The 15,504-nt window shown below is 41.2% G+C and overlaps 1 protein-coding gene and 1 long non-coding RNA gene across 7 annotated transcripts in view; one reads left to right on the top strand and one right to left on the bottom strand.

Moving 5' to 3' along the window:
- MARCHF6 (membrane associated ring-CH-type finger 6) overlaps positions 1–8,625 on the top strand; it is an 82,679-nt gene extending 74,054 nt beyond the window's left edge. For all 6 annotated transcript variants that reach the window (XM_035710409.2, XM_025451462.3, XM_049105832.1 and 3 more), the window contains exons 24-26: positions 1,156–1,288; positions 2,318–2,453; positions 5,667–8,625. In XM_035710409.2, coding sequence (XP_035566302.1) covers positions 1,156–1,288; positions 2,318–2,453; positions 5,667–5,757 — 360 coding nt within the window. In that variant the 3' untranslated portion in view covers positions 5,758–8,625. The remainder of the gene's footprint in view (positions 1–1,155; positions 1,289–2,317; positions 2,454–5,666) is intronic.
- Positions 8,353–15,055, bottom strand: LOC118353325 (uncharacterized). Its single transcript, XR_007408306.1, has 3 exons — positions 14,569–15,055; positions 11,789–11,830; positions 8,353–10,807 (listed from the first exon to the last, which is right to left on the bottom strand). It is a non-coding gene; the product is annotated as an uncharacterized LOC118353325 (long non-coding RNA).
- Between the last annotated feature and the right edge of the window lie 449 nt (positions 15,056–15,504).

Raw genomic sequence — 15,504 nt, 5'->3', positions numbered from 1 at the left:
CAGGTGAGATTCTGGCCTTTGCAAAGGAGAGTAAAGGTTTAATCCCAGTTGAAGGCTGTGAAACATTGTTGCTTTTTGTAATATTTTGCTCTCAGATGCATTCTTTTCTCATGCATATGTGTAAATTTGAGTAAAAGGATTGAGATTGTGTGCCTTGTTGCACTGATTCAAGTGCATTTGGATTACTAGGTTTCTTTGGGATTGGAAGCATGCTTTTGGAGGGTTAAGCCTGTTGTCATACACTTCTAAATGCTCTGGCCCATTCCTGAGAGATTGGGTTGAGTTGCAGAGTACTCTGTGGCCAGGAGAAGTTGAAGTGCCAGGGAGAAAACAAGAACAATGCTCTTCTGTTTTGTCCCTCTCTGCACACCATCTTTACGTTCCATTATTCCCAGTTTTCCCCACTTCGATTTGTACTTTGCTCTGAAGTGTGCTATTTATTAGAACTTTCTGGATAAGATAATGAAAATATTGTAGAAATTCTTGAAGTAGGAGAACCTGGGTGGCCCAGACATTGAGTGTCTGCCTTTGGCTCAGGTCATGATCCCGGGGTCCTGGGATTGGTCCCACATCGGGCTCCCCATGGGGAGCCTGCTTTCCCTCTACCTATGTCTCTGCCTTTCTTTCTGTGTCTCTTATGAATGAGTAAATAAAATCTTTTAAAAAAATTGTTGAAGTAAAAAAATTCACTGTAGAATTCTTTCATATTAAAATTTTGTATAAAATATTTGATTTGTCAAAAATTTCCTATTGATAGTTTTCTTGTATTTATATAACATGAACACAGTCTTGAGTAATATCACAGATCACTCTTCCACAATCTTGTGTGTGCAGTTGCCTCAGTTTATGTGGTATTCATCTAACATTATTAGATGTATCTGGTATTGTACAGTGCAAGGCTAGTGTAGTTTTGATTTAGATTGGTGTCTTATTTCATCCCTTAGCATAGTTAACTATAAAGTTTAAGGAAGTAAATGCATTCCCTATAAAAACTTGTGGACACCATACTTATGTTTGTATTCAGAATTTGTCTTGACTTCAGGAAAAATAACCGATAGATTCAACACCCTTGGGCTTGAATTCAGTAGAGAGTGCTCCGTTAATTGGAGGAATTTGTCCTATTTTCTCGTTCTGATTTTCTCCCTCATCTTTCAGGTTTATGCAAATGGCATCCGGAACATTGACCTTCACTATATCATTCGGAAGCTGGCAGCGCCAGTAATCTCTGTGCTCTTGCTTTCCCTGTGTGTACCTTACGTCATAGCGTCTGGCGTTGTTCCTTTACTAGGTGGGTAATGCTGGCTGGGGAGCTCGAAAGAGCACCTTTATTAATGTCACTATACTCTTGTCACTTCCAGTATCATAGGCTGTCTGGCTCCAAATGATTAATTTGTAAATATAAATCTAGCTAAAACAGTGATTTCAGAAGGATATTTTTCTCAGACTTGGCAACTTAGGGCGAGATTTGGAGAGTCCTGAAGCTCTCTGGTATAGTTTTTTTCTCTAGGCAGGTGAGAAAGTATTAATGTTTACAACTGTCCGCGAAATAGGAACAAATTTTTCTTCAGGTTGTCTTCTCCTGACTAGAAATGCTATTATCCCATATTCGTAAAACCACAGAAAAATGTTGTTATATTTAATTTTCAAAATGTTCTCTACCATAAAAGGTAAAAGCAAAGAGGGAATGATATTTAGTGATACTTCAACAACTAGATGTTATCTTATTGTGTGCTGAAGAGTCCCTACAGGACCTTAAACCCGGCATATGTTCAGAATGACGAGCACAAAGTTTTCCCCCCCAAATCATTTTCTGAGTTCTCTCTCGGTGACTAGTCTTATCCAGTAAGCTTCATGAATTAGAAACTTGGTAGGTCATCTGTGTCACTTGAGGCTCTCTGCCTTCCATGCTCAAATGGAGAGTGCTGACCCAGCCTCCGGAACCCATTAATCGGGCACCTTTTTCCATGGCTCTCACCTTAACCTCAGTGACCTAATTTGAAGCCACCACCACCGATTCACTTTCCCCTCTGTAGCCACAATGACCTTTCTTTTGAATGAGTCTCATTGTTCCTCTTGAGTGAACATCCTCTCTTGTTGGTTCATGAGTGACCTTTAAAGCACAGTCTGCTCCTCGATGTGGTTCCCGAGGCTCCTCAAGCTGTGACTTCTGTGTGCTGGCCTCACTGTGAGCCTCGCTCCATTAAAGAGTTTCCATTTTAATTAAGCACCACCAGTCCCTTCCTCCTAGGGACAGAACATATTTTCATTTCACTGTCCTTCCATATACACTTAGCGTTTTCCTTTTTTGGTTTTGCAGGTGTTACTGCAGAAATGCAGAACTTGGTCCACCGGCGAATTTATCCATTTTTACTGATGGTTGTGGTATTGATGGGGATCTTGTCCTTCCAGGTCCGCCAGTTTAAGCGCCTTTATGAACACATTAAAAATGACAAGTAAGTCTAGACTTTCATTAAGATATCTCATTTCTTAATTTTTGTGATAAATCATAGTTGGGAAAGCTGCTCAGATTCTGGATATATTGTGAGATAGAATTAACAGGATTTGCTAACAGGTTGGGTGTAGGATATAAAAGAGAGCATTATCAAGGACTCAGTTGAGCCAAGCAACTGAAAATATGGAATTGTCATTTATGCGATGAAAAGACTGGGAGAAACTAGTAAGGGGAGGAAGACTTTTTTTTTTTTTTTTTTTTTTTAATTTTTATTTATTTATTTATTTATTTATTTATTTATTTTTTTTTTTATTGGTGTTCAATTTACTAACATACAGAATAACACCCAGTGCCCGTCACCCATTCACTCCCACCCCCCGCCCTCCTCCCCTTCTACCACCCCTAGTTCGTTTCCCAGAGTTAGCAGTCTTTATGTTCTGTCTCCCTTTCTGATATTTCCCACACATTTCTTCTCCCTTCCCTTATTTTCCCTTTCACTATTATTTATATTCCCCAAATGAATGAGAACATATAATGTTTGTCCTTCTCCGACTGACTTACTTCACTCAGCGGGAGGAAGACTTTTTAACACCTTTTCCAAATAGTTTTTAGTCTGTTTCCAGATGTTTTGGTTTGACAATATATTAAGTAGCTTTGGATAAAAATAAGAAGCTTGCATGAGGACTTAGCCTGCCTCAACCCTGCCTGCCTCCACGGGCCACTGGGTCACTCTGATCAGTGCTGAGGGAGGCTGTGAGGCCCCTGCAGCAGGAATGTAGGGCCTCTGTTTGGAGGACTCTCTGGAACCCAATCTCAGTGGGAGACCTACAGCAGCCAAGGGAAATAGCTTCCAGGGAAAACCGCCACCTGACCTTCCACGTCCTTGACAGAAAGCTGAATCCTCTTCTGCTCTAGTGGTGTCCAGCAGGGAAAAGGAGTTGATAACTCCACCCTGGCTTGTTGGGACAGTCCCAGTGTATACATGCTGTCTCGTGCCATTGTTAATAGCACCCCTGTTTATTTGTGAGTGCCCTGGTTTAGACAACAGATTATATGGTCACCTTATTTACTCTGAGGATACTTTAGAGTAATATTTTTAAGAATGAAATTGAGGGTGTTCAAGGCTTCTCCACAGCATTTGCCAGCAGTAAAATATGAGTACAGTTAGGTGGTCAGAGTATAAAGTTCTGTGTGACATGAAAGAACAGGGTCGGGGGGTTTCAGCTTTCACTGATTAAGATCAGTCAGTTTGCCTCACGTTACTTGTTTAGGCTGATGAGTAAGTTCTGCGGGTAGAAAGCAAATAAGGCTTGGCTAGGTCTGATGCTCTGCTGCTTTCTTCTTCAGCTCTTGTCTACTGCCCTCTTGTGTGCCCGGTGTCCTTTCCCACCCACTTCTCAGCCTTTATTATTCATTATTTTCTGCTCTTTTCCTGTAGCCCAGTGTATTCTTTTCTCTCTCCCCATTTGTTCCTTCTTGGAGAAAACTGTTGAAGTTCAGGCTCCCTGAAGGCCGCATCTGGGGTACTGTTGTGTCCCCATCCTCCAGCAGGGTTTGATCAGGGGCAGGTGCTGAGCATGGGGTGCGTGTGGTGTGGGGGGTGCTGGCTGGGGGCAGGAGAGATGCTAGGGCATTAGGGAAAGGTCTCCTTTTTCTGCCATTGAATTACCATTCGGTCCTGGGCAAGTTAATTAACACCATTTCTCTCTGTTTTTTTATTGCTGTTTCATTGCCATAATGCTAACCCCATTCTTGGCATGACTTGGTATGTTTTATGATGACATGTGTGTCAGGTAGAGTTATATGCATTATGAGTCTATCCAGTTGTTACTGTTTAAGACATTTATCAAGTCCTCACAGTTTAAAGAACTACTGGTTGGTTGGGGAACAGTGTGGAAAGGAGTAGTTAACTTCAGGAAAAGAACTGGCAAGACAGAAAGAAAATATTAAACAGTGGGATCATGGATGAAGAAGCAGTAGGATCAGTGAAATGTTTTTAAAAATGACATGTTAAGCTACTCGGCATCACCTGCCAAAGTATCTCATTAGTCATATATTTGTTGGTAGAAAGTGGCAGGTGAAAGTCAAGGTAGAAAGAGTAATTGTGGAGTGAAAGTCGCTATTCTGAGTAGCGCATGCCAGGCCTTTGTTGCTGTGGCTTTTGTATGCTTTCTGTTTCTTAGAATGATCAGGGGACATGAACTCTGTTGGTGAGTATACTGATACTGGGTCTTAGAGACCCAACTCCCAGGTATCCTGTCACATGCTGGCTTCACTCTCCCTTGCTTGCCCAGGTTTCTGAGGACTTACAGGGCACTCCTGGGTCTTCAGTGCTCACTCCAAACAGGCACCTTTTACCCCAGCTGCCTGGAGCTCATTGCCATCGCCAGCTTTGTCACCCATGTCCTCTGAGGGTTGGCGTGCAGGCCATTCCCCACGTTTAGTGAGGCCACTGCCGCTGCTTCACAGTTGTTGCTGTCGTCCTGGGGATGTGGTGTCTTGTCATTCCAGCCGGGGTCATTTCTGTCTCTAGTTCTGCAGCCCTGCACCCTTTGCTCTTTCCTTCCTGTCATCAGAGTGTGTAAGTTAGGAACAGGTAATGCTGTTCTTGGGCCACAACCTCCTGCCTTCTGTCCCTTACATATGCTCACTTCTCTGCCATCTCCCCTTTGACCTCACTGAAAACTTTGCCCTTTGATTTCTTCCTTTGTCTAGAACTAGAGCCTTTCCAGTCCTCTTGCCTCCATACCTAGCTTTCTGAAGATCATATTTCTAGTCTGTTTCTGCATATCTGTCCCCTGAGCTGTTTTATAAAATCTCTGTAACTGATAAATTCCCTGAATTTTATTTATTTATATTATATATATTTTATATTATAATATAATATTATTTATTGTGCCTTTTTACCTCCACTCCCAAGCATATGAGTTTGTGAGAACCCAGAGCACCATGTGCTCCATTGCCCAGCATCTGAGACTTCTGACGTTTGCTGTTCTCATGTTTTCCCACTGGCCTGCACCTCACTGTGAGGTGCCTGCTTGTGTGCCTTTTGCAGGTGTTCGTTCTAGAGTCCTTTCTACCTTTCTAACCATCGAAGGGATGTAAGCGGAGTGATCTGATTTGAATTTAAAAACTATCACTGGCTGCTCTTAGGAAGAATATTTAAACATGTAAGGTCATATAAGAGAGTAACCACCCTGTTTTTATAACCTAGATACCTTGTGGGCCAACGCCTCGTGAATTATGAACGGAAATCTGGCAAACAAGGCACATCTCCGCCACCTCCACAGTCGTCCCAAGAATAAAGTGGTTGTCTCAACTACCTTGACCTTCCCCTTGCCTTTACGTGTCCTTTTTTGTGGACTTCTCTCTTTGGAGATTTTTCCCAGTGATCTCTCAGCATTGTTTTTAAGTTAACTGTATTTGACTTGTGTTCTCAGCATTCAGAGAGCAGCAGTGCAACACGGCTCTGCTGCCCTTCCTGCATCTTCTGACATCATAGCTGTCTGAAATTTGTACATGTGTAAATAGAAGTTCCTGGATACCCTAAAACCTTGGATTAAACAGAATGTGCATTGTACATCTTTAAGCAAAATGTATATTAATTTATTAAATCTAGTTGTCACTTTATTTTGGACCTGCTGTGATCTTGACAGGAAACGTGCCACAGAGCCATAGTGCAGAGGCAAGACTTTTTAATTACGTCTTTTGGAGCACAGTATCATGGTGTTCCTAGGAGTTCTTATTAAGTAAACTGTACATTCTGTCTTTCTTGGCTGTTCAGACCTTACCAAGAACCTAAAAGGAAGCAAGTAGAAATCAGCAGTGGAGTGTCTGTGGTAAGAGAACATGAACTCTGTGCTTCACTGTCAATCGTTTTTGGAAGTTATTTTGTATAACACCAAAGCTGTTGTACATTTTCTACTGCCTGATTTTTTTTCATTGTCTGTGTTTATAATATTGTATAGTATCTTGTGCTAGGTGAGGAAATTATTTTTAATTTTGATAATTTAATATTCCTAGTGATCAGCATTAGGGGTTGGGTTTTTGTGCTTGTTAGGGGCATGTCTATATTTAGAGAATAAAAGTCCACAAGTACATTCTCATTAGTTCCCTTCAGCCCCCCCTTTCCATACACAGCTGTCGTTTCCTTTTTGGCAGCAGTGGCCAAAAGTCATGCAGGATCACAAGTCTTATAAAATATCATCACCAACAATGCATCATACTGGAATTAGAACACACTGAGATGTTTCTTAAATGTAGATATGGCTTGTGGTCTTAGACCCAGCAGCATTAGAGAAGACTGGTTAGAACAGCTAGTCCTGCTGGTTAGCGCACCATTGGGTGACAATTAGGGGGGAGTACATTTTTCCTAGTTTTCCATGAGTGAATCCCAAAGTTTCCAGAGCTTTTTGTTTACAGGATAGAACTACAAATAAAACCAGCTTGATTTTACTTGTCGAAAAAGGAAGCTGACTTGAGCTGGCCTTTTAACATAGGAGTGAAGAATGTATTTCATTGGAAATGTGCTGTAAAATCTAAGAACACTTATAAATCTGGTTTCCCCTTATAACCAAAGCTTCAAGTAAGAAGTTTAGAGGAATACAACAGTTGGGCACACGATCCAAGTATTTAATGGTAATGGTATATTGTAAGTGTGGTGTTTGCTTTTGAATGATAACCTAGAGTTCCCAGAGAAAATGGACAGCATAGGTCTTCAGGAACTCTTAAAGAGTTTCCATATAGTATTAAAATCTGTAGGCTCTAATCTGAAGATTTTTTAAAATATTAAAGTCAGCCAAACATAAGCTACCAAAACAAACATTTTCTGGTTTTGTATTTCAACAGTTTTTCCCAAAGTAGTCATTACTTTACTTTAAAAAAAATATTTTTAAAACATCAGTATCGAAAAAAAAAGCTTGACAATAGGGTTCAGTGTTACACTTTTTGGCACTTTGTAGCAGTCCTTTCTCTTGTATTTGAAGTAAGGTCTTTGCTAGCCCTACCTTTACTTAGAATTTTAGTCCTACTTTAAGAAATTAGGAGCGTCTTAAAATGTAATGCCACCTGTCATGGTCAAGGTCTGTCTATATAAATTGTTCTCTTTGGGAGAAAAAAATATTACCAATTGGGCATATAACTTGATGATATTCTTTTTTAATTTTTCAGAGAATTTGTAGATCTTGATATAAAGTCATTGGAACACATTTATCTGTTTTACCAGGAAGAGATCTAGGCAGATACCATAAAAGATTAAAAATTGCTATTCTGCAGAATTTTAAATGAATCTTACCAGATATTTTGTAAAAAACAAACAAAAAAAACAAACCCAAACACATACATGAATGTGTATGAATGGCCAAAAAGTTGCCCTCCATTTCACTGGCAGATAACTTTATCTTGTACTTAAGGATTTCCTCTTGGTTTTCGGTTGTGCTTTATCCTGTTTTCGATCAGATGAATACTTCCATAAGGAAAGCATTTGCTGGCATAATCTTTACATGGGTAGCATCAGGATTTTATTATTAACCAATAGTCTTATAAACATTTGAAACCTCTAGCTCAGAAAGTGCTATATTACTGCCCTTCTTCCTATAGATTTTTTTTTTTTTTTTTGTATATATCTACTAGCATAGTTTTGCTTCATTTTACATTGGGCTAAAACAGTCTTCAAGGAAGTTAATTAGGAAAGAAGACATTTTGCTTTATTTTTAACTGTTTATAAGTTGAAGACAAATCAACATTTGGGAGTTAGTTTCATATGACCAGTTATCAAATGGTCATAGTATGAAGTGTGCAGTTGTTCATTATTGGCAAATTATGTTTGATTTTTAAAACTATTAAGTACTGATAGTTGAGGTGAAAACTGAAGAAAATGCCAATGTGAAATTCATGTATAGCTCGCCTTAAAAAAGTTCCATGTTTTTAGGTGATTTTTTTTTTCCTGTTTGCTGTAGAAACAGTTGAAATTGGACATCTCGATTCCAGATGTAAACAAAAAGTAATTTTTATTTCAACATCTAATATAGCTGTTATTTACTGTGGATTCTTGTCTTGTGTTTTTTCTTTCCGTTATTCAAGTAATAGAGAATAACTTTTTCTTAAATGATTTGGTCTTAGAGATGTCATTTCTGTATTGGCAAATGCTATTATTAAAGTATAACTTGAATTTAGGTTGAATTCATGACTTTTTAAAACAAGCACTGGGCATTTTTCCATTGTATTGTGTTTACACACCACACATGCATACACATGCATGCGTGTGCACACACACGAGAATGTAGTGCCAGTCTAAGAACACAGGCACTTTTTTTTAACAAGTTAGTTACTTATTCTCACTTTCAGGATTGAGTATTTTAAGCTTCTTACTGTGATCAGTTCTATACATTGTAAAATTAAATGATTGTTGAAAAGATTCCTTTAGAATGTTACCTACTCAGTCACTGTCAAGAAAAGACAAAAGTAAAATGTCTTACCACCAAAGTGTTATTAAAAACCTCAGTGTGGAGATTGACTTAACTCCCTCAGTTGGGCTGTCTGTATCTCCTTATTAATTTGACCCTTGGGCAGACATTTCCTTCTCACCCTCCTACTGCCCTGGGTTATATTTAAAAGCAGCCATCATGAGTAAGGGTTTCAGTCAGATAATCTCCAGCAATATGTTTGGCGTGAAAATAACATAAAGTTAAGACAGTGTGTATCTGTCTTCATTCCCATCTACTTTGTAGGAGTGCCTTGTTTTGTCGTGAGAGTCAAGTAGTCCCGTAAATGGAAGTGTCATGACTGTGAGGCCTAGGGATGCATGTTGTAGCAGTAAACAGAACTATTTGGTTATTTGGAACATCAATTTTTCTATTCAAGCAAACACCTTAGATAACCAGGCCAATTTTCTGCCAAAAGATTCTACAATGCTCCCTTTTTTATGTGGTTGTTTGTTGCCTTCTGAGTCAAGAGAACAAAAATGAATAAAGTAAATGTTAGTTGTAGCCTAGTTTTTTTGATTTGTTTGTTTTTATTTTTTTATTTTTATAATAAATTTATTTTTTATTGGTGTTTTTGCTTTGTTGCAAGATTGCTTCAGAATTACAGAAACGTGCATAGGGTAATTGCATAGGCAGAAAAATCTAGGTAGTTTTTTATGTAAGTTACATAAGAAGGTACATGTAATTATAGTTTGTCTATTCTGTTCTAAGTATAAATTTTAAAGTCTGGTTGCAGAGAACACATCCTGTCCCATTTGTCTCCTCACCGTCCTAACAGACCATCGTCACTGGGAATGCCGAAGGCCCTCTTCCTGCTCTGCACACGAGATGCCACCCACTCCCGCACCTGTCTCTACGAGATCCACGTGCCAAAGCCTCACAGGTTTTCTGTTTAAGTGGATGCTTGGAATGCAGTAAAACCCAAGTCCATTCTATGTATTTGTAAATTTCAGAGACAAAGGACAGAAGTGGATGAAGCTTTTTTTCTTCCTCAGTGCTCAATGTGAATGGGTCCTTTTGTTTCTAAGTTTAAAACTTTAGGATTTCTTCTAAAGTACTCTCTTATTCATTTTAAATGCAGTTGGTGGTAGGCAGAATGCCATTTGAACCACAGGGCATCTATTATCTGTGAAGTTGAAGTTTCACAGCAAAGGACCTTGCATGGTAGATCTTAGAAAGTAGCCAACGGTTCCCCCTCACCCCCCACAGTGTACAACCACTTCTGTTGCAAATATAAAACTGACATCACAAGTGGATTGAGGGTCTGAGAGGGTAACCCTCTCCCCTTCTCCCACCGTGTTTTGGTTTAGCGTCCTCTCCTCTCACTGTAGTGAGTCAGGGTATGATGTCTGCCTTCAAGGAGCCCAGTTCAAGTGGAAAAGGCCAGAAAAATGAGCAAAGGCTGTAGTCCAGGTTTGAATAGTATGCCCTGAGGAATACAGAGAAGGGTCCCCCCCAGGCACTCCTTAACTGTGCTGTATGGACAGACCCCTCCACCACACCCTGTCCACACACCCCAAGCCCCCTGCAGTGTACTTCACTCAGTGATAGCCAGGAGCCTGAGTGCAGGAGGTCCCCTTCACACCACTCTACACACTTTACAAGGTCTTATCTTGAAATTTGTAAACTCTACATATGTAACAGTACCATGTCTTTCTGCTTCTCAGTGCTTGTTCAGTAACTCTTCTAGACCAAGAAGCTTCATGCCAGGAACCCCTTTCAAAAGTAACTCCTTTGTTTTTTGCTCAGTTGTATCAATCTCTTCTGGTTGTACAAATCCATTGAACTAATGGAGCAGAATAGAGTCCAGAAATAGACCCACATGTATATGGACAGTTGATTTTGACAAAGGTATGAAAGTCAAACAGTGGTGCTGGAAATTGGACATCCAAATGCAAAATTAAAATTGGTCCATATCTCAACATAAGCAAAAATTAACAAAATGGATTATATTCTTTAAAAAAAAAAACCCACACTATATATTCATGAGAAACAGAGAGGCAGTGACATAGGCAGAGGAAGAAGCAGGCTCCTTGCAGGGAGCCTAGTGCGGGACTCAATCCTGGATCCCTGGATCATGCATGGCCTGAGCAGACCTTCAACCTCTGAGCCACCCAGGTGTCCTAAAATGGATTATATTCCTAAACATGAAACCTAAAACTATATAACTTGTAGAAGAAAACAAAGGGGAAAATGTCTTGGGAAGCAAAGATTTAGATTAGACAACACAAAAACACAATCCATAGAAGAAAAACTTGATAAACTGGACGTGACCAAACTTGAAAATGTCTGCTCTTTGATCTATATTGTTTAGAGAACAACAACAAAAAAAGCCACAGAACGGCAGGAATTATTTGCAGAGCATTTCTGATAATAGACTTGCATTCAGAATAGATAAGTCTCAAAACTCAGTAATTTAAGATACATTTGCCCATTTTAAAAATGGGCAAAATAGTGGCACCTGCATGACTCAGTTGGTTAAGCGTCTGCTTTCGCTCAGGTCACCATCCATCCCAGGGTCCTGGAATCAAGCCTCTCATCAGGCTCCCTGCTCATCGGGGAGTCTGCTTATCCCTCTCCCCCGCTTTTGCTCTCTTGAACACGCGCTCTCCCTATCTCGCTTTTAAATAAATCTTTTTTAAAAACAGTATTTAGACACGACTAAAGAGGATATACAGATGGCAAATAGGCATATGAGAAGCTAGCTGTTCAACATAACTAGCCATTAGAAAATACAAATTAAAACCACTGGTTACCAAAAAAAAAAAACAAAAACACAAAAAAACAAAACAAAAAAAAACCACTGGTTACCACCATGTATCTGTTAGAATGACTAAAGTTAAAAGTACTATACCATGTGTTGGTGAGGATATGAGGAACTGGAACTCACGCTCTCCTGGAAGGAAGGTAAAGTGGTGGTGTTAACTACTTTGGGAAATAGTTGGGCAGTTCTGAAAAACATTAAGTACTTAGCACTCTAGTCAATGACCAAGCAGTAAGTAAGTCCATGTGATGACTCATTCATGAGCATTCCTAGTAGCTTTATTTGTAGTAGCTCAAGGCTAGAAACAATCCACACGCCCATCAGCAGGTAAATAGATAAATGATCATCCATGCAATGAGATACAGCTCAGCAGTAAAAAGAGCAGTTAACTTGATACACCATGGACAGGTCTCAATGCCAAGTGAAAGCAGAGCTACAGATCAGTGGGGAGGGACTTGGAGGGATTTCAAAGGGGCATAAAGACATGGGATGATGTGTTCCTTATCTCCTGTGCTTCTGGTTTGGCATGTACACATATGTTAAAGCTTAACAAATTGTACATTTTAAATTTGTGCAATTCATTGCATGTTAATTACATCTTGGTTTCAAAAAGTAATACATATTCCTTAAGGGATCATTTCATACTTCTCTTTCTGCAGAATGCCTCCTCTCTCACTTTTGGCTGATGACTTTTTAATTAGTATTTCACTGAGAAGACAAGCAATCAGAACAAGTCTTTACAAGTTCACACCATCACATTTACCCTCTCAGCTGCACCTGTGCCCATATGCTCACCAGGCTGTGCAGGCTGAGCCCATCCCCTCCAGCATGCATGCAGACTGCAGTGTGGAACCTGCCCCCAGGCCCACCGGGCACAGGCTCAATAGATGGCGGTAGGCACCTACTCAAGGCACTGCTCTGCAGTCCTCTCCCTCCCTCATGGTCAGCATTGTGGGGTCATTTCTTCCATAAAAATCTTGAACCCATTAACTCCTTCAACTGCTTTATGTTCCTTTCCAGCAAAGTCCTTGAAACAGTTAACCTATATTATTTCCAATTTTTCCTCTCCTCTTTTCCAACCCTGCTGCAATCAGGTGTTTGTGCCACTTTTCCACTGGAATTGCTCTTGTAAAGGTCGAGAATGGCCACACTAAATTACATGGTTCATTCTCAGCTCTCACCTGAAATGGTTGGTTCCCTTCTCGGGTGAAACTATTTCCCTGGTTGTCAGGACACAGCACTCGCCTCATTCTTCTCCTGTCTGGATTCTCCTTTATAAACTACTTCACTGACCCTATTTTATCTTTCAGGGACCTCTGTTCTACCTACACCCATTGACTTGGTGCTCTCACTCACTCGTGGTTTTAAAGGCCATCTACATGCTGATCTCTCACATACATACTTACTCATTTCATCTTCCTTCCTGGAACTGCAGACACCTCTGTGCACCTGTCTCTGTGGACTCTTCCAGACAACTCCCAACTTAGCAGGTCCAAAATACAACTCAGGATTCCCCTACCCCAAATCTATTTTCTCAAACTTACCTGTTTCAGTGGGTAAACAGTTGGGTGGATTCATGTTGCTAAATAAAAAATGGTAATAACTTTTGACATTTGTTTTGCTCCCACGCTTCACATAAAGTTGGACAGCAAGTCTTCAAAATGAGTCGGGTTCTAGCTATGTTGTACCACCTCTACTTCTACCATCCTGGTGCAAAACACCATCATCTTCCTCTGGCCTGGGTCACTGAAGTTTCTCCTGAGCTCCCGGCCTCTGCCCATGCTCTCTCGACTTTCTTCCATTGATTTTCCACACAGGATCCAGAGTGATCATGTACAGATCTACGATCATGTACAGATCTACGATCACAGTAGTCCTCTACTCAGACAGCTAACCATCACACTCAGAGTCCTAAGTTCACAATTGCCCCATGCTCACTGTGCTCCAGGCAATTTCCTTGCTTCTAGAACAGGTCAAACCTCAGGGCCTTTGCACTTGCTGCTTGATATACCTTAATGCTCTTCATCTAGGCCCTCCCCCAGGCTCTTCATTTCTTTATTGAACTGTCTTAGGCTTCTCTAAAATTGCAGATACTGGGGCATTCCTGACTCTTCTGCTGTGTTTTCTCTCTCCTATATATTAACAAATCATATGGTTTTCCTGTCTCATTTATATTTGCATGTTTTCCCCCACTTGAATATAAGCTTCAAGAGATTTTTTTAAAACTATGTTGGGATTATTACTATATTTCAGAACAGTTCTTAGGACATACTTAACATTCAGTAAATACACTTGAGTAAATGAATGGATGGATCAGAATCAAAATAATGTGTATGTGGTAAAAACAAAACCATGTGCCATTCTCCAGAGGTAACCACAGTCAGTAGTTTAGTGTTTGCTCCCAGAATGTGCAACAGGTAAATGTATATTCACAGACTCTGCTCTGTTAGGTGCTTTTTTTCACTTCATATTTCGTGAACATCTTTTTATGTCAATACCTAAGTAGCTATCTTATTTTAAAATTCTGGCTGAATTATTTTCTGTTGTGTGGCTAAGATTATGATTTAAAATGTTCTGAAAGAATTAGTTTACCAATTTTATTATGTGCTTTACTAAACATTTTGGTCCATATTACTTTATATACTCAGGCTAGTATTTCTATAGGATAAATCTATAGATTGCTAAGTCATCAAAATACAGTGCCAAATGGCCCCCAGAATGTACTAATTAACACCTCTGTCATCATTGTAGGAGATTCCTTGTTTTTCCATTTTGCATCAACACTAAATAGTGACTTTTCAGTTTTTGCTAGTGTGCCGTTAATTTGGAAATGTGTCCCCTGGTGGGGGAGTAATGGATGGGGGTGATACCTCTAGGGCAGGAGGAAGGGTTTGTCATTGACGACTCCTGGAAATAGCCGGGTCTAGGTCTCCATCTTTCTGGCTAGAAGTGAGCAGGGGAAGGCAGGTGGGTAGCCACAGCTCTGATTCACACCTTGTATGCTGCCCTGGTCAGGATTCACCAGAACCGAGTAGCTCTCCTATCCTTTGACCCAAAGTTCATGTATCCGAAGACAGTTTATGTCCTTCTAGACCCAATCAGCCTCAATCATTGTCTTGAGCTGAAAATCGCCCCGTCTAAACTCTTGAAGTGGCTCTTAAATCGGAAGGCCTGGGCAGTGAGAACAGCGCGAGTGAAGGTCTGAAGGCCTGGACGGCTTGGACAGGGTGTTAGACGGTGGCTTGGCGCGGACCGGATGGCAGACGGGGGCTCGGTTTGCACGCGGTGCAGATGGTTTGGACGTGGGGCAGGCGGGCATCGTGCAGCCTGAGCGAGACCCGGGAGGACGGCGAGGGGCAGGTTCCTTCGCGCGGGGGCGCTCGTGCTCCCTGCGCCGACCGGCCCCGCGGCCGTGACGCCTTCCTTCCGAGGACGACCGAGCCCCCTAGTCCTTAAGCCTCACGTAGCCAGAGCAAGGGAAAGGGTGTGTGTGTGGGGGGGGCGGGGGGGCTTGTGAATTCTCCCTTCACATCGCAATGGGAAATCGATCAAATGATCTAAGTGAAACGTTCAGCGAAAGGCAAAAAAAGGCCAGAGCCAGACTGCGCAAGCGCAGTGCCTGCCCCGAGCCGAGCCGAGCCGAGCCGAGCCGAGCCGAGCCGAGCCGAGCCGAGCCGAGCCGAGCCGAGCCGAGGGGCGGGGCCCGCGGGCGTCCCGGTTGCCTGGATACTCCGCGAAACAATCGCTGCCGCGGGCGCTTTCGGGCGGTCGCGGGGAGGGGCAGTTGGTCCTCACTTTCCGCGGAG

This window comes from Canis lupus, chromosome 34 (assembly GCF_003254725.2).
Source record: "Canis lupus dingo isolate Sandy chromosome 34, ASM325472v2, whole genome shotgun sequence".
Lineage (NCBI taxonomy): Eukaryota > Metazoa > Chordata > Mammalia > Carnivora > Canidae > Canis > Canis lupus.
This window is presented reverse-complemented; position numbering and strand designations above follow the sequence as displayed.